Here is a 12,765-nt window from a genome sequence, read left to right as displayed (position 1 = left end):
GAGGGAGTTACCTGAGGTCAATTAGGATCAGCTGATTCCAACTAAGGGCTGCCTGAGACCTTTTAAAACCCTCTCCTGTTGGCGGTGTGGGGGAGAAAGAGAGTCATGCTGCCAGTAGGCTAGGAGCAGCAAGACAACAAGACTCCCCAGGAGGGGAGGCTGCATTCCCTCTCATAAGGGAGAAAAACAAGCCCAAAAGACTGGCTGAGAGAAGGAACAGGCTGCCCCTGTACAGCCAAGAAGGACTGTTTTTACCCAAGCCTGTCTCACCAAGGCTAAAAACAGCTGAGCCTGGTGAGACTGAGAAGGTACCTTGCCACACTACATTTAAATATGTTTCCAAAAGTCAAATTCTTAAGGTTGCCTTGTGATAAAGTAGATTGATTTAGTTAATTGGTTTCCCCATAAATTAGGAGTTTTGTTCCCTCCTCCTACTCCACTTACCCCAATTTAATACCTGCCACAAAACCTATTTGCTCAGGTTTAGTGTATAGAATGGGTGAATCTCACATATACTGAGTATAGGGTTTACTTTAAGAAAAGTTCTCCTCTCTATATTGCAATTTTAGCAAAACAAAATTGACAAGAATTACAATATTTGTTTACCAATTTGGACCTAATTAGGAGCTTTTACTCAGTATCAGAAATGGAGATTTAACAGATTTGTTGGGAAGTGTGCAAGACAAACTTAGAAAAAAAAATTTAGTGTTTAAAATTGACATTTACAAGAAATTGTGATAAGCGGCACCATCTAACATTACCTTATACCGAGTAATTGTTTGTTTCAAAAGGTTGTTTGCTCCTCTTTTCACAGGACGCTATCCAAAGTTAGTATTCCATTTTGAGCTCAAGAGGAACATCTTGTATTTCATACTAGAGACATACGTACCATCCATCTTGCTAGTTGTACTCTCCTGGGTATCATTCTGGATAAGCCAATCATCAGTTCCAGCCAGAATCTGTATAGGTGAGTAACTGACAAAACAAAACGGAGGTTGAAACATTAAAAGGTGTTCTTTGTTGCACAGTACATAGCATTCGTTTCCAGAAGTTGCAAAGACTTCTGTATTTTAGGCAATTACTTCTTCGGTTTGCCATACGTGCAATACATCATGTAGATTCCCCTCGGATTTTTATTTCTGTGTATTATTTAACAAGGAAAATGTCCTGGGAAACCATAGGGAGTCTAGATGGCAGAAAAGCACAAAGAATATTCATTCATTCCTGAACTCGCTTCAAAACATTCAAGTACAATGTGTTGCAAACAAGAAAGAATTATGAGGTGTTTGTGAGGATGAACAATACATACTAATTAACACATGAATAACGGAAGAGAAAGTACTGTAAGAGATTAAAATAACTCATTTTAAATAAGAGAGAGATATGTGGAGTTGGGAAGAAGAAGAAACAGCTGCCACAAGACTGAAATGTTCAGAGCAGCGGAGAAACAATTATAAGATGCGTCTGGATTTGTAAGAAGGAAAGGTGTCCATACAGAGTGAAGATAGTTGAATGGAGTGGTGTTGGCACAGTATGTGTAACTTCATAGAAATGGTCACTGTACCTACTTTCATGTGACTGCTACACAGCCGAGATACAAGATAATTACCTTGTGGTTATAAAAAATCATTGTGAACCATCTTTGTAGTCAGGGAATATCCAGACCATTGGCATAATACCATAATAATCACAAGTGTACAGCATGAGTCATTTAAGTTCCTCTCATTTTAGTTTACAGACTCTCTGGATTGTTAACCTTGTTTCTATTTTTTTTAAACATGTGGATTCAAAATCTTAAATATATTTAAAAGTCTTATTTCCAGAACATCCAGCAGTAAATGTGGTTGCACACACTGAACAGTCTACAGTGACCATAAAGCTCAGAACACACTAGTTTGCAGCTATTCCAAATGCTGCATAGAATGCCATAACTAACACCACTTTTTACCTCATTCCTTGTGTTCCGCAGGTGTCACAACAGTGCTTACCATGACCACTCTCATGATGGGAGCCAGGACTTCACTTCCTAATGCTAATTGCTTCATAAAGGCAATTGATGTATACCTTGGTATTTGTTTTAGTTTCATCTTTGGGGCTTTGCTGGAGTATGCTGTGGCTCATTTCTGCACTCTTCATCGTTCCAATTTGAGGGTACACACAAAGGTATTTAAATGTTTAAATATTTGAGTAGAACAAATACCTAGGGAACTCCTTGTCAGGAGAGTACATTACCTGGATTAGCATTAATGGGAATTGTACATACATTTAATGTAAATATTTCCTACAATAAGGACACTAAAAGGCACTATGGGTCTGACAAAAACTAGGGAATTAAGCACCCTTGAACTTTGGGGTATTAGAAATCTACCTCTGAATTTTGCAGCTCAGGCCCTCTTTACTAGAAGACACTTTATGTCTCTCAGTTATATCCACACAACCCAATGACAGTAACAAAGAATAGTTCATGAATCACTGAAGTTTTTGGCACTATTATTGTGGCATTTATGTCGCAGCAGTATGTAGGAGAAGGCATGGAATTGTCTACCCCAGGAGGAGGAAAGGCAGAGTTTGGGCTGTTCCATGCACACAAGGGGGGTAAGCAATCTGCCATATCCATGAAGATGGAGAAAATTACTTCCCTGGATGAATACTCCTTGCTCTGCAGAGTGGCATGGAGTGAGTGAGGCAGGGCCATAGCTCTGACTCCGCCTTACCCCATTTTAAATGCAGGGACTGCTACTACAGGAGGCCCTTACATAACTACACAAGAGTTGGGCAATCCTCTGAGCTGTCTGTGCAAAGGCCACTCGCAATCTGACTCTTGCCATGACCATAACGCTCAGTGCTGTTTAGATGTAACTGAGGGCAGCATATTTGGGTCACAACCACTTACTAGCATTTCCTCTTACAGCTTAGGAAATTATTTTTTTTAACTTCTTGTCTTCCACCTTGCTTGCCCAGGTATTAAACTACTCCATCCCTTGAACCTGCCCAGGGCATATGCTACATGAAATCCTGCCGTTTCTATTGTCTCTAGTTCGAAGTGTCTGTTTCCCATATAACCCCATTCTTAGCAGCAGTTGCAATCACAACATTCACAACTCAATGCCCCACACTGTTGGTTACATCAGTGGAAGTGCTCCTGGTGAGGACATGCACCACCAAGAGAAAAAGCTAGTATGGACATGAAAAATCACAGTAATTACTGTGGTGGCATTCTGTTGACCTAACTTAGGTCGACTTAATTTTGTAGTCGAGACAAGGCCTGAGCAAGGCTAAGCCATGTAGTCTGAGGGTATTCTCTGGGAATGGTTGCAAATGCAGAGGCTAAGGATTTGTTTGGCAAGCTGGGTGTGGGTGAGAGAGAGGCATAAAGCCAAGAGAGAGCCATCTGAAAGCGAGAGAAGCAGTAGTGAGCATGGAGCAGAGATAGAGCTCCTTGGTCACAGAAATGACTGGAGGACCAGACTTAGAAATTGTGAGCAAGGAAACTGCCTGCTGCTGTTTGTTCCCATTGTTTTCAGGGAAACAGGGCTTTGTGCACAAATCTGATTTGGAGTATAGAAATTGTGCATACAAAATTGCAGAATCAAAATTCAGAAGACAAAGTTGAACCCATTTTGTAATTGTAGCCTTAAACAATGAGTAAGAATGATTTGTGTTGCACTCTATTTTAGTATTTAAATAAGATCCAGCATTGGTTAAATTGGCACATTTTTGTCCTGTGGATGCGCTGGGGATTTATGGTTTATAATATGAACTGTGAAATAGCTAGCCATATACAGACACCTGCCTCCATGTGAGCCATGATCAGCACAGACAACATCAAAGTCGATGACAAAAACTGATGAGTCACCTGCTGTATGGGAATTCAAGCACGATGTCCCATTCATTTCAATACAATTAGCCCACTGCGTAACAGTCTGAATAAACCAACAGGTTACCTTTCAAAGGCCTTACACCTTGCTTTCTTCTGTATGAAGGACAGAACCTACCTTTATGACTAAAGAAACCCTTTTGACTCTTCCCCTTGTATAAAAGAAAGGGATCCTCATCTAGCCTTATTTTTTTAAATTGACCTTTGGATAGAGAACAAGCCTGGAAACTTTCATCCTGAAAGGGGAAAGTGCCACAAATTGAAAATGGGGTAATAGTGGAAACACTCAGTCTTATATCTGCTGGTCACTCCTGCTGCAGCTACAATGCACAGCATCACATTGCCTTTACAAACATATTAAATTGGCTTGGCAAAGGAATCTCCAGGTGCACCAGATACCATGACACTCTTGGATAAAACACTTAATCTTGAAAATCTATAATATTCAGCAGAAGTGACATCTTTCCTCCTGTCCGTTGTTGGATGTCAGACACTTCAGTTAATATAAACAGCAACAGCAGATAACATATACAGTACTTTTCAGCTCTCATACAATACCTTTTCATGGATGCTGCTGTATTCAAACAAATCCCTTCATAGTGCCATCTGCTATTCTCTCATTAAGAGCTGGGAGTGAGAGAAGAGTAAATGGTATCACATTTAAAAAATACAGCTGCAGTTGAACTCTCTCTTGAAATGCAAGCTTTTCATAATGTAAAGCAGCATAATTATTCTTCTCACACAGTACTCCAAAGCCCCTCTTTTTCAGAAGTCCCCCAACATCCTTGATTTGTAAGGCAGATAGCTATTTGTAGTTCTGTTGTAGATTCTCTTTCTTCTTTTCACAGGTGCAATATGATAATCAAGCTGGTGCTGTAAATGCATCTTTTTATGTTCTGTGAAAAAAGAGTGGCTTGGAACACAGCAACAAGAGTGAGACATGCACCACGCCATAGACAGCATTTTCCACTCAAGTTTTAAGGGCTTCCTAGGGAAAAGAAATAAGTTAAGAATAGCCTAATAAAGCATAAGCCACCTGTGAATCATTCACGTGCAGCTGTGTGAAAAGAAAAATGGTACATAGGCAGTGTCCTTTCCTGCTGTGCAATAAAACTGTAATTCTGCACAAGTTTTATTTGACTTTATCTGGGTGAGAAATCAAACTTTAAACTGAGCAATGCACTAACTCCCACCATTTTAAAAACACAGATGTTGTTCTGCTCCTTTTCTCTTTCTAATAAATGAGAACCTGGGAATAATCAGGTTTCTTCTGACAGATTTCTTGATTTTATTAACTTTTGAAGTGCCAGTTACAATCATTATGACTCAGCCTTGGTGCTTTGTTTAAAGGGTCGGAGACACTGCTGGGAAGGATTTTCTCTGGCATCATGAGAACGATGTACTGAGTACAGTTTTTAAAGTAGAATAGCTAAGAAATAGGTTCAAAGTAAAACTCCATATCTAGCATTTCCTCAGGCAGTGTTTAAAATCCAGACTGGAATTTTATGGCTTAATCTTATCTGTGGTTTATAAACATATTTATAATCTCAGTTTTTGGTTTCAAATGACTGATATTGCTGCAAGAAGCTATGCTGCAGATAAAAGGAATATTTGCCATCAGGTGCATATTCTGGGAAGACCCACTGTGTTGTGCGTGGTTTATCTCTGTCAGATGGAAGAGACTAGATTTTTCTGGCAAATTGAAAAACAAAAATGATGGTGATGATAATTTTTCCAATTCCTTCTATTCTGTTTCACTGACTCATTGCATTTTACTTCTAAATCTGAGGTTGAATCCTGTCCCCATTGAAGTCAACAGCAGAACTCCCATAGATTTCAATGGGTCAGGACTTCAGCCATGAACTTTCTGGCTCAATGCTTTCTCCAATCAAAGCAAAGGAAAACACCTTGAAATATTTGTGTAGGGCTCAACAAAGTGCTGCCCTGTTTCAGCAAAGCTCTTAAGCATGTGCTTAACTTTAACCCACTGAACTTTAAGCATGTGTTTCAACTGCTTTGCTGGATCAGGAACAGAAATAAGGGATTATGAAATATTGAAGTATTCATTTAGATGTGAGGTTCATTCCTCTTCCTTATCCCTGTCAGTGCTTTATTATTTTTTAAATAATAGTTTTTTATTATTAATATTTTTTAAATAATTGAAGAATAGTCAGCCTACTGTGCAAAGAGTAAGATTCTCTCAAATTCTGAGGTGCTTGAACTAGCTAACTAGACCTAGGGGTAGCTGCAGCTCCACTGATCTTCTGCTAAAATAATGATATACTCCTAAACAATTCCTAGCTGCTGACAATTAACTTGATCTTTCCAACAAAAAGATTGTTTACCCCCTTTGATACATTCAACAGATTTCATGCTCATGTCAATGTTTGATGGAACATTTCTGTACAAATCTAGTTTTCCTTTACACTCGGATTTGAACTTTTGCCAAAAGCTGCCATGTAAGTCATTGTGTTGTCCCTATATTTGGAGACTTTGAAAACTGGCAGTAGTTGCTTCCATGTATGTGTACACCCACTAAAATCAGGTGTGCACTACAAAAAGGGAGTCATAGGGAAACCTAATCATTCAGTTCAGTGCAAATGTAAATATATGTGATGAAACACATGCTTAAGTGCCTCTATCCTGCTGTTTTATTTCCTGTCAGGATGAGGATGAAGAGGTTGAAGAAGAGATTAATGGAGTACTGGCAACAATTGCAAACAGTTGTAATGTCTCTGACAAGATTAACAAGGTTGATTCAAAGCAAAACATCAATACCAGCACTAACAGAAAAGAGGAGAAAAGTAAACACAGTGGGTGTAGTTCACCAATGACAGTGATGAAAAGACTCTTCTGTATCTCTGACTGTTTCTATGTTAAAAACCCATACCACATAGACAACTATGCCAGACTCTCTTTCCCACTATCATTTATCATAATAAATGTATTTTACTGGGTGTATTATTTGTATTTCTAAGTATTTTAAACTATAAAACTGTCATGTAAATGAAGGTAAGACATAATGAGTACAGTTGGGAAAGTTGCATTGGTTTTGTCAAAGTAACATTTTTATTTTACAAAGCAGTATGGTTAGGGCCCTACCAAATTCATGGCCATGAAAAATGCATCACAGACCATGAAATCTGATCTCCTCCATGAAATCTGGCTATTGTAGGAGAGGAGCAGAGCTGGAGGCACCCCAGCTTGGGGGCTCCTACCACGCGCCGGGCTCCAGCTGCTAGTCCTGGCCTAGGCTGGGGAGGGACTAGACTTCTTTTTTTCCCCTGCAGGGGCTGCTCCTGAAGGCAGGTCAGATCCATCTCTGGGAATGTCCCCCAGTTGCAGGAAGCGCCACAGCTGCTGGCTGTGAGCCTAGCTCTGAAGGCAGTGTAGAAGAGAGAATGGTTCTCAGCCCCCGACCCGGGCAGAGAGGCTGGGGTCCCAGCTATCAGCCCCAAACCTGGGCAGAGAAGCTGCTAGGAAAACCCAGACGTATAGTAACCCACCCTCCATATCCTGCAACCCTCACTTCTGCGCTGCTGTTGGCGGCCGCATTGACTTTAGAGCTGGGCACCTGGCCAGCAGCTGCAGCTCTCTGGCTACCCAGCTCTGATGGGTAAGCAGTAAGGGTGGCAAAATCCCATGACCACCCTACAATAGCCTTGTGACTCCCTCATGACCGCCTCTTGGGTCAGGACCCCCATGGTTGCAACACTGTGAAATTTCAGATGTAAACATCTGAAACCCTGACATTGACTATTTTTAAAATCCTATGACTGTGAGATTGACCAAAATGGATCATGCATTTGGTAGGGCCCTAATTATGGTAAAAGCTTGCCATTTTATCAAATAGTACTTCTATTGAGTTTCAGGTTAAATTACTGTTTATCTGTTAAATTACTGTAGTATAAGATCTGTTACTGTAAGTTACTATAGTCCAAAACTGACCTAATTTTAGCATGCCTATTCCTCTGTGTACTATTTATCAAAAGCCAACACGTTCTGTTTTTAAACGTTAAATTTTGTAAAATGAGAGAGTTATATAACACTAATTTCTGCACTGCATCAAATATATTTAAAAATAAAATCAGTAAAGTTATTTTTCTGTTATGTTTCCATCATTATGTCCCCTCTGGCTTTGTCAATAATGCATACATCTCCAAGAATATTACGTAACAACACTTTTATCACTGGAGATTAAATTTTTGCTTAACAGCAAATAAGTGGTTTGAGGGATTGAACTATTAACACAATCCAAAACCACATGTAAGACTTTGCAAGATCGCAAATAATTAGTAACACTGACCCCTAAAAATACGTCGAACTCCCAAAGCCAAAGAGCTTGGAGCTAGATCTGTACTCTTCCCAAGTGTAGAGATGTTTAGATGTGGTGTTTAGGTGTGGGCCAGTCTCTAATGGAACATGGCCATTTATACTGCCGTTTACACCCTCGCAGATAACCATTACGCCAGGGCTTAACCTGATGTGCTTAGTTTAAAGGGACAACTTCCCTTTCAATCAATCTCCATTGAATATTTCACCTTTATTTAGCATAACTCAAAAATTCTAACCAATCTTAGTTTTCACATGCAGTAATTTTCCAGTTGCAAACTGATAGTCTTACACAGCTAAAATTGTGACCCGGCTAACAGAATAGTTGATGATAAATCCTATAAATCATTCTAAATAGTAATTCACAGCAGCAGTAATATTATGGAAATTATTGGGTATATGACCCATTTTTATATGGTTACACAAAAGTTCAGAAATAGTGTCTCTCGTCAACTAACTAGAATTCACTGAGCAGCTCACGTGTGTGTATACTGTATATCACGGAAAGTGCAGTGATCTGACAAGTATTTTATATTATAATGCACACATATATGTACTTGTGCAGAATATTTACACCGATGGGTTCATATCCACCCATCAGTTTTCTACTTGTGAGGGAAGACATCACTACATGTTATGGAGGAAAATTCCATGTTCTTAATATGGCACTGGATTTCCACACCCCTATTAAGTCCATGGGACTGGAACCATCAGTTCAATAGAAGCAGGTGTAAGTCATTATTTAGAACATATTTGATATAGTCCCATATATAACAGTTGAGTGTTTTAAAAAAACAAGCCAATGAAAAAGACAATCAGTTGGGCCCCTAAGTACCTTTGAGGATCTTGGCCTTGGTGCCGGATTTCTAAGGCCTCACAGGCTTTTGTGTCAACAGGTACTACAGAAGGGCAACTCCAGATTCTCCTCCTAGTACACTTTTGAAGGAAGAGGGAGCACCTACCTCTGATCTATGGGTTTCTGAGTTCAGCATGACCTCTCCTGCCATTCATATAAAAGAATGTGGAAATGATAAACCAAGGTAAGAGCACTTGCATTAAGAACAAGAAAAAGAAGACCTCTAATTCATATTCTGGGATGTCTATATATTATGACAATGTCAAAGGGAACAATTTTTCCTTTAACATACTGAATTTATGGACCTGACCCTCCAGTCTTTACTCATGCAATGGACTCCAAGAGAGTTGCACTTGAGCATAAGCTATGGGACTGAGCTTTATTTGGGATTCACTTCCAGGTTTGTTTCCCTTCTGTTATTTCAGCAGAAAGTATAAAATAAAGCTCTGTATTTGGATTTCCAAATCTATAGCTTAAATTCATCTTATCTTTTTGAATAGCCATTTGTATTTGGCAAATTGGTTATATTAACATAGTAAATTGGGGGAGGAGGTTATTTTTGCTAGAAGCACAAGGTTACCCCTTTGGGTAATATAACTTTAAATTAATTTAGAGACAATTCACAGTAAATGTACTTTATGAAAGCTGTCTTCAGGTCAAAGTGACTTTATTTGAAGTGCAAAATCCTATAATGGAATCTGCTCGTCCACTGATGTGCTAATAGTAATGGGAGTTAGACATGGAAATTCCCCATGCATTCATGAAAGAATAAACTGAAAAGCCATCTTATGTATAATTATAATTTGCATAATTCTGTATTAATAACAAATTCATAAAAACAAAACTTGATTTGGCATGAATGCATCTTAAGTAGAAGCAGTTGTAATCTTCTGGGATAGGGAAATGGATTTCAGTGCATTGCATGTAGAATTAGCAGCAAAACTTGTATGATCCCTCTCTCACACATAGCATTTATCCTACAGTGACAAGTGACCATCTCCAGTCTCCAGGGTAACTTGCTGTAATAGATACTCTAAATACATGAAATTTATGGAAGAAGTTTTGATGATAAGATATGAGGGCTAGAGCAGAGACGGGTAAGCCTCTGCTGGTACTAAGACCAGAGGCCGCAATACAAGCTCAGGTGTCTAAGGCAGAGAAACAAAAATGGTCTGATTTTCACAGGTGCTGGGATATAAAGGAGAAAGGCTCTATCTTGATATATATAGCTAACATCACCTGAGATATTTTGCTCATATGTCTGTCTGCTTATTGTGGTCTTGTTTATTTTGATTGTAATCTCTTCAGGACAGGGGCTGTTTCTTACTATGTATTTGGAAAGCACCTAGTATATTTGGGGAGCTACTGTACTTCAGATGAATAAATAACAAGGGACACCAAATGTGCAAAATCATACATAATGGTAGCACTGCTACCTGCCGTATACATTCATATGGCAAAATTCTGCCTATGTAGTTATGCATAACTCCGACTGATTTTTATGGGAGCTGACCATGAGTTTCATGAGGGTAGCATTTAGTGCAATAAACATGACTCCCCACACACATACACTTTGAAAGGTTTTGAGCCACAATTCCTTTTCTCTGGTGTATCAAGCTCCCTACAGTTGCTTAATCACATACATTAGATACACAACTCTGACATTAACAAGGTACCATTCCTGGGTAACTGCTAGGTCATCTTTACATTTCATCATAACAATGAATTTTCCTGTGTATGTCAGGCATTTGGGATATTAGTCCTTTTTCTGCTAGTTTTCTATATTACCTGCTTTGTTGCTGTCAATTGACATTCACTGGGATGTCAAGGAGTACATAATATGGTCCAGTCACTGGTATAGCAGAGGTGTTCTGTTAGATGTATCTGGAATATTCAGCAGAATTCAGAAAGGTAGTACTAAGAAGAAAGGAGTCGTAGAACAGACATTCATTATCTCGCTAATAAATCAAAGTGTGAATTTACAATCAATATGAGGATATATATATATATATATGGAGACTTATTTTCAAGTGTGACTTAATGCAACTGAATCAGTTGCCGAAATCCACATTTGGATGTTCAAATTGGCACATATTATAAGTGTATAACCCAGGCATCTATCTACTGAGGAGTTGGTGGGAGTACCCAAATGCAGCATTCGGGTGTCCAGTTACAGCCCATTTGTATTCAGAACTAGAGCTGGCGGATGGAAATGTTTTGATTAAATTATTTTTTACTGGAAAATGCCAATTAGTCAAAGCCTTCTCAAGTCCAGGATAGAATTTTTGGTCAGAGAGACACTGACACCCCAGAATAGCCAATAGCTGATTCAGAGTACAGTATGTCCTGATCCTTGATTTCCCACAGCCCAGCTGAGTGCCACCAGCCTATGGAGTGAGTCAATCTTGCTCTCTTTCTGTGGCCCAATGACTATTTAATCATCTATACAAAGTGAAACAGCTGCAAGAGGAGAGATTGAGAGAGCCGCTCCCCAAATAACCTATAGCCTGGTGGATGGTGCACACAGCGATGTGAGAGACCGAGACTCAAGTTCCTACTCTGCCTGATTCAGAGCAGGAACTTGAACCTGTCTCTCCCATATCCTAGGTGAGGGCCCCAATTCACAGGCTATTGGCTATTCTAGGGTCACTCTCTTGGTCTTGTTTTTTCTTGAAAAATTCCAGAATTTTATTTTTGTTCTGATGCAGAAGGAAAACAAATTTTGAAACCTCAAAATTTTTCATGAAACAGAATTGTTGGGCCATTCAAGACACTAGTAGCTTGAGGATCTCACTTATCGTTGTTCTTCTGTAGACTGTTCCCAAGAATTACTATTGAAGCACCATCTTTGCTCTCAAACTAAGGGAAAAGCAAGCCAAAGAAAAGCCAAGACGAAACAAACTTCACCCAAAAACTCAAAAAAAGCAATCAAAAAAGCCACACACAGAGGAAAAGATACATTATACAAACCAAAAGAGATTACAAGAAACAGAAAACTAATTAAACTGTCCCCTTTCTTCTTCCCACTAAAATATTTTGCCAGTTGAGTGGTGAAGCAAGGAGCCCTAGAATTACAGTGAAGAGAGCAATCCAAGGAGACCACTAAAGAACTTACTACTATTGGTACAGTTCACTTCATGCAGCAGTAGATGGAGCTAATTAACTACTCTTCATGACTGGGTAAGCAGATATAAATGTCAAATCCTAGTTATGGATGGCTCTAGGGGAAGGTTGTTGCAAGCTGACATCTGTACTATGGCAACTAGGTCATGTTTGCAGTGACAGATTAATTAAAAGCAAACAAAGCAACATTGTCAGGTGGACTACTGGGGGCTCTTGTTTTTTATTCCAGAGTTCAGATATTTTGGTCCTCCTTACAAATCCAGACTACCCTACCTAGCTATGGATTGTTTAAAGCACCTATATGCTCACCACTATTTGCCTGAGTATAAACTGACATAATAACTATAACACCTAGTGCTTTACTGATGCGAACATGACATTTTCTTTATCCCTATCACTCTGAACATGGCTAATTCTTCCCATGGGTTGTCAATATGCCTCCACTATTATTATAGCCTTTCCAGTTCAGTCTGCCAGCTGCACTACAGACTGATTGAGGACTATCCTGTTTTTCCTATAAAGATTTAATAACCCCGAATAAACGTTTTCAAGTATTTCACTGCATTACTGCTAACAA

General features: G+C 39.2%; 1 protein-coding gene across 1 annotated transcript in view; it reads left to right on the top strand.

The window, feature by feature from the left end:
• Positions 1-7,976, top strand: part of LOC101942495 (gamma-aminobutyric acid receptor subunit pi-like) — a 67,287-nt gene extending 59,311 nt beyond the window's left edge. Inside the window, exons 8-10 of the mRNA XM_005305332.4 lie at positions 815-967; positions 1,970-2,163; positions 6,543-7,976. Coding sequence (XP_005305389.2) covers positions 815-967; positions 1,970-2,163; positions 6,543-6,854 — 659 coding nt within the window. The 3' untranslated portion in view covers positions 6,855-7,976. The remainder of the gene's footprint in view (positions 1-814; positions 968-1,969; positions 2,164-6,542) is intronic.
• The last annotated feature ends 4,789 nt before the right edge of the window (positions 7,977-12,765 follow it).

The sequence above is a fragment of the Chrysemys picta genome, chromosome 7 (assembly GCF_011386835.1).
Source record: "Chrysemys picta bellii isolate R12L10 chromosome 7, ASM1138683v2, whole genome shotgun sequence".
NCBI lineage: Eukaryota > Metazoa > Chordata > Testudines > Emydidae > Chrysemys > Chrysemys picta.
The sequence above is the reverse complement of the archived record's forward strand: the minus strand, read 5'-3'. Positions and strand labels throughout refer to the sequence as shown.